Source organism: Sphaeramia orbicularis, unplaced genomic scaffold, assembly GCF_902148855.1.
Source record: "Sphaeramia orbicularis unplaced genomic scaffold, fSphaOr1.1, whole genome shotgun sequence".
Taxonomy (NCBI): Eukaryota; Metazoa; Chordata; class Actinopteri; order Kurtiformes; family Apogonidae; genus Sphaeramia; species Sphaeramia orbicularis.
The window spans coordinates 95,002-101,916 of record NW_021941486.1 but is presented as its reverse complement, the minus strand read 5'-3'; the positions used below and the strand labels follow the sequence as shown (position 1 = coordinate 101,916).

Sequence of the window (6,915 nt, the reverse complement as noted above, 5' to 3'; positions counted from 1 at the left end):
GTGGTCACCATGTTATAGAATGTATAAAACGGTAGGCGGTCAGTCATATTATAGAACGTATAAACGGTAGGCGGTCAGTTCATATTATAGAATGTATAAACAGTAGGTGGTCAGTCATGTTATATAACGTACAAAACGGTAGATGGTCAGCCATGTTATAGAATGTATAACGGTAGGGGTTCAGTCATATTATAGAACGTATGAACGGTAGATGGTCAGCCATGTTAAAGAATGTATAAACAGTAGGCGGTCAGTCATGTTATAGAACGTATAAACGGTAGGTGGTAAGTCATGTTATAGAATGTATAAACGGTAGGTGGTCAGTCATGTTATAGAATGTATAAACAGTAGGCGTCAGTCATGTTGTAGAACGTATAAACGGTAGGTGGTCCAGTCATGTCATAGAATGTATAAACGGTAGATGGTCAGTCATGTTATAGAACGTATAAACGGTAGATGGTCAGCCATGTTATAGAATGTATAAACGGTAGATGGTCAGCCATGTTAAAGAATGTATAAACGGTAGGCGGTCAGTCATGTTATAGAATGTATAAACGGTAGGCGGTCAGTCATGTTACAGAACGTATAAACGGTAGGTGGTCAGTCATGTTATAGAACGTATAAACGGTAGGTGGTCAGTCATGTTATAGAATGTGTAAACGGTAGGTGGTCAGTCATGTTATAGAATGTATAAACGGTAGGCGGTCAGTCATGTTATAGAATGTATAAACGGTACGTGGTCAGTCATGTTATAGAACGTATAAACGGTAGGCGGTCAGTCATGTTATAGAATGTATAAACGGTAGGTGGTCAGTCATGTTATAGAATGTATAAACGGTAGATGGTCAGTCATGTTATAGAACGTATAAACGGTAGGCAGTCAGTCATATTATAGAACGTATAAACGGTAGATGGTCGGCCATGTTAAAGAATGTATAAGCAGTAGGTGGTCAGTCATGTTATAGAACGTATAAACGGTAGGTGGTCGGTCATGTTATAGAACGTATAAACGGTAGGTGGTCAGTCATGTTATATAACGTATAAACGGTAGATGGTCAGCCATGTTATAGAACGTATAAACGGTAGATGGTCAGCCATGTTAAAGAACGTATAAACAGTAGGCGGTCAGTCATGTTATAGAACGTATAAACGGTAGGTGGTAAGTCATGTTATAGAATGTATAAACGGTAGGAGGTAAGTCATGTTATAGAATGTATAAACAGTAGGCGGTCAGTCATGTTATAGAACATATAAACGGTAGGTGGTCAGCCATGTTATAGAATGTATAAACGGTAGACGGTCAGCCATGTTAAAGAACGTATAAACAGTAGGCGGTCAGTCATGAAATAGAACGTATAAACGGTAGGTGGTCAGTCATGTTACAGAATGTATAAACGGTAGGTGGTCAGTCATGTTACAGAATGTATAAACGGTAGGTGGTCAGTCATGTTATAGAACGTATAAATGGTAGGCGGTCAGTCATGTTATAGAACATATAAACGGTAGGGCGGTCAGTCACGTTATATAACGTATAAACGGTAGATGGTCAGCCATGTTATAGAATGTATAAATGGTAGGTGGTCAGCCATGTTATAGAACGTATAAATGGTAGGCGGTCAGTCATATTATAGAACGTATAAATGGTAGATGGTCAGCCATGTTAAAGAATGTATAAACAGTAGGCGGTCAGTGATGTTAAAGAACGTATAAACGGTAGGTGGTCAGTCATGTTATAGAACGTATAAACGGTAGGCGGTCAGTCATATTATAGAACGTATAAAAAGTAGCCGGTCAGTCATGTTCTAGAACGTATAAACGGTAGGCAGTCAGTCATGTTATAGAATGTATAAACGGTAGCCGGTCAGTCCATGTTCTAGAACGTATAAACGGTAGGCGGTCAGTCATGTTATAGAATGTGTAAACGTAGGCGGTCAGTCATGTTATAGAACGTATAAACGGTAGGCGGTAAGTCATATTATAGAACGTATAAAAAGTAGCCGGTCAGTCATGTTCTAGAACGTATAAACGGTAGGCAGTCAGTCATGTTATAGAATGTATAAACGGTAGCCGGTCAGTCATGTTCTAGAACGTATAAACGGTAGGCGGTCAGTCATGTTATAGAATGTGTAAACGTTAGGCGGTCAGTCATGTTATAGAACGTATAAACGGTAGGCGGTAAGTCATATTATAGAACGTATAAACGGTAGCTGGTCAGTTATGTTATAGAACGTATAAACGGTAGGCGGTCAGTCATGTTATAGAACGTATAAACGGTAGGTGGTCAGTCATGTTATAGAACGTATAAACGGTAGGTGGTCAGTCATGTTATAGAATGTATAAACGGCAGGTGGTCAGTCATGTTATAGAACGTAAAAAACGGTAGGCGGTCAGTCATGTTATAGAATGTAAAAACCGGTAGGCGGTCAGTCATGTTATAGAACGTGTTAAAGGTAGGTGGTCAGTCATGTTATAGAACATATAAACGGTAGGTGGTCAGTCATGTTATAGAATGTGTAAACGGTAGGTGGTCAGTCATGTTATAGAATGTATAAACGGTAGGTGGTCAGTCATGTTACAGAACGTATAAACGGTAGGTGGTCAGTCATGTTATAGAACATATAAACGGTAGATGGTCAGTCATGTTATAGAATGTAAAAAACGATAGGCGGTCAGCCATGTTATAGAACGTATAAACGGTAGGCGGTCAGCCATGTTATAGAACGTATAAACGATAGGCGGTCAGTCATGTTATAGAATGTATAAATGGTAGGTGGTCAGTCATGTTATAGAATGTGTAAACGGTAGGTGGTCAGTCATGTTATAGAATGTATAAACGGTAGGCGGTCAGTCATGTTATAGAATGTGTAAACGGTAGGTGGTCAGTCATGTTATAGAATGTATAAACGGTAGGTGGTCAGCCATGTTATAGAACATATAAACGGTAGGTGGTCAGTCATGTTATAGAACACATAAACAGTAGATGGTCAGTCATGTTATAGAATGTGTCAACGGTAGGTGGTCAGTCATGTTATAGAATGTATAAACGGTAGGTGGTCAGTCATGTTACAGAATGTATAAACGTAGGTGTCAGTCATGTTATAGAACATATAAATGGTAGATGGTCAGTCATGCTATAGAATGTGAAAAACGGTAGGCGGTCAATCATGTTATAGAACGTATAAACCGTAGGTGGTCAGTCATGTTATAGAACGTAAAAAACGATAGGCGGTCAGCCATGTTATAGAACGTATAAACGGTAGGTGGTCAGTCATGTTTTAGAACATAAAAACGGTAGGCGGTCAGTCATGTTATAGAATGTATAAATGGTAGGTGGTCAGTCATGTTATAGAATGTATAAACGGTAGGCGGTCAGTCATGTTATAGAATGTGTAAACGGTAGGCGGTAAGTCATGTTACAGAATGTGTAAACGGTAGGTGGTCAGTCATGTTATAGAATGTATAAACGGTAGGTGGTCAGTCATGTTACAGAACGTATAAACGGTAGGTGGTCAGTCATGTTATAGAACATTTAAATGGTAGATGGTCAGTCATGCTATAGAATGTGAAAAACGGTAGGCGGTCAATCATGTTATAGAACGTATAAACCGTAGGTGGTCAGTCATGTTATAGAACGTAAAAAATGATAGGCGGTCAGCCATGTTATAGAACGTATAAACGGTAGGTGGTCAGTCATGTTTTAGAACATAAAAACGGTAGGCGGTCAGTCATGTTATAGAATGTATAAATGGTAGGTGGTCATTGATGTTATAGAATGTATAAACGGTAGGCGGTCAGTCATGTTATAGAATGTATAAACGGTAGGCGGTCAGTCATGTTACAGAATTTATAAACGGTAGGCGGTCAGTCATGTTATAGAACACATAAACGGTAGATGGTCAGTCATGTTACAGAATGTGTAAACGGTAGGTGGTCAGTCATGTTATAGAATGTATAAACGGTAGGCGGTCAGTCATGTTACAGAATGTATAAACGGTAGGCGGTCAGTCATGTTATAGAACATATAAAAGGTAGGCGGTCAGTCATGTTATAGAACGTATAAACGGTAGGTGGTCAGTCATGTTATAGAATGTGTAAACGGTAGGTGGTCAGTCATGTTACAGAATGTATAAACGGTAGGCGGTCAGTCATGTTATAGAATGTATAAACGGTAGGCGGTCAGTCATGTTATAGAATGTATAAATGGTAGGCGGTCAGTCATGTTATAGAATGTATAAACAGTAGGTGGTCAGTCATGTTATAGAATGTATAAACGGTAGGCGGTCAGTCATGTTATAGAACGTATAAACGGTAGGTGGTCATCATGTTATAGAATGTATAAACGGTAGGTGGTCAGTCATGTTATAGAATGTATAAACGGTAGGCGGTCAGTCATGTTATAGAACGTATAAACGGTAGGCGGTCAGTCATGTTATAGAACATATAAAAGGTAGGCGGTCAGTCATGTTATAGAACGTATAAACGGTAGGTGGTCAGTCATGTTATAGAATGTGTAAACGGTAGGTGGTCAGTCATGTTACAGAATATATAAACGGTAGGCGGTCAGTCATGTTATAGAATGTATAAACGGTAGGGCGGTCAGTCATGTTATAGAATGTATAAACGGTAGGCGGTCAGTCATGTTACAGAATGTATAAACGGTAGGCGGTCAGTCATGTTATAGAACACATAAACGGTAGATGGTCAGTCATGTTACAGAATGTGTAAACGGTAGGTGGTCAGTCATGTTATAGAATGTATAAACGGTAGGCGGTCAGTCATGTTACAGAATGTATAAACGGTAGGCGGTCAGTCATGTACAGAATGTATAAACGGTAGGCGGTCAGTCATGTTATAGAACATATAAAAGGTAGGCGGTCAGTCATGTTATAGAACGTATAAACGGTAGGTGGTCAGTCATGTTATAGAATGTGTAAACGGTAGGTGGTCAGTCATGTTACAGAATGTATAAACGGTAGGCGGTCAGTCATGTTATAGAATGTATAAACGGTAGGCGGTCAGTCATGTTACAGAATGTATAAACGGTAGGCGGTCAGTCATGTTATAGAACACATAAACGGTAGATGGTCAGTCATGTTACAGAATGTGTAAACGGTAGGTGGTCAGTCATGTTATAGAATGTATAAACGGTAGGCGGTCAGTCATGTTACAGAATGTATAAACGGTAGGCGGTCAGTCATGTTACAGAATGTATAAACGGTAGGCAGTCCCTGCTGCATTGGGACTCACTATGATTTTTCTAACCCAATAACTACATAAATGCTGATGGTCAGTGGATGGTCAGTGGATGTCAGTGGACGGTCAGTGGATGGTCAGTTGATGGTCAGTAGATGGTCAGTTATGCTTGTCTAAGGACAGACTCCACAGACACAGTGTTTGTTTCCAGTGTTCGTTTATTCAGTCACATGTTCATATTTGGACATTAAGTCTACAGAGAAGGACAGGATGAAAGGAACAACAGACAGAAAACATGGAAGAGTCCAGAACCACCACAGACCACCACAGACCATCTACAGACCACCACAGACCAGACCATCTACAGACCACCAAAGACCAGACCACCACAGACCATCTACAGACCACCACAGACCAGACCACCACAGACCATGTACAGGGACTTCCATCAGTGTCCAGGACGTTGGAGTCCATCTTTGGAAGAACAGGGTGGAGTCACAGCCCTGATCCTCCTGTGGTACTATGGACCAGATCCACAGGGACGGACTTGTGTGGACTCATGTGGACTCAAGTGGAATTGTGTGGACTTGTGTGGACTCGTGTGGACTCATGTGGACTCATGTGGACTCAAGTGGAATTGTGTGGACTCGTGTGGACTCGTGTGGACTCATGTGGACTTGTGTGGACTCATGTGGACTCAAGTGGACTTGTGTGGACTTGTGTGGACTCATGTGGACTTGTGTAGACTCATGAAGACTCAAGTGGACATGTTTGGACTCATGTGGACTCATGTGGATTTGTGTGGGCTCATGTGGACTCAAGTGGACTCATGTGGACTCAAGTGGACTTGTGTGGACTTGTGTGGACTCGAGTGGACTTGTGTGGACTCATGTGGACTCAAGTGGACTTGTGTGGACTCGAGTGGACTCAAGTGGACTCAAGTGGACTTGTGTGGACTCGAGTGGACTTGTGTGGACTCGTGGACTCAAGTGGACTTGTGTGGACTCATGTGGACTCGAGTGGACTTGTGTGGACTTGGTGGACTCGTGGACTCATGTGGACTTGTGTGGACTTGTGTGGACTCGTGTGGACTTGTGTGGGTGTGACAGGTCGTCTTGGAGGTTTTTCCTGGTCCATGTCCTGTCACTGGGTCAGAGGTTGTTGGGACATCGTCATGGGAACCTGGGTGTTGATTGTGATTCTCTGCCTGGTCTGACATCGGATCATCCCAATGATGGCTCTTCTGAACCTGCACAAAATACACACCTTCAGTTAAATATACGACTAAAAACACACCTTCAGTTAAATATACCACTAAAAACACACCTTCAGTTAAATATACGACTAAAAAATCACCTTCAGTTTAAATATACGACTAAAAACACACCTTCAGTTTAAATATACGACTAAAAACACACCTTCAGTTTAAACATAAGACTAAAAACACACCTTCAGTTTAAACATAAGACTAAAAACACACCTTCAGTTTAAACATAAGACTAAAAACAAACCTTTAGTTTATAAATAAGACTAAAACACATCTTCAGTTTAAATATACGACTAAAAACATACCTTCAATTTAAACATAAGACTAAAAACACACCTTCAGTTTAAACATAAGACTAAAAACACACCTTCAGTTTAAACATAAGACTAAAAACACACCTTCAGTTTAAACATAAGACTAAAAACAAACCTTTAGTTTATAAATAAGACTAAAAC

The 6,915-nt window shown here is 40.5% G+C and overlaps 1 protein-coding gene across 1 annotated transcript in view; it reads right to left on the bottom strand.

Moving 5' to 3' along the window:
* Nucleotides 1–6,306: 6,306 nt before the first annotated feature.
* The window catches only part of LOC115415955 (visual pigment-like receptor peropsin), a 28,330-nt gene continuing 27,721 nt past the window's right edge, over nucleotides 6,307–6,915 (bottom strand). The window contains exon 7 of the mRNA XM_030129637.1: nucleotides 6,307–6,442. Within this exon, the coding sequence (XP_029985497.1) occupies nucleotides 6,337–6,442 (106 nt within the window). The 3' untranslated portion in view covers nucleotides 6,307–6,336. The remainder of the gene's footprint in view (nucleotides 6,443–6,915) is intronic.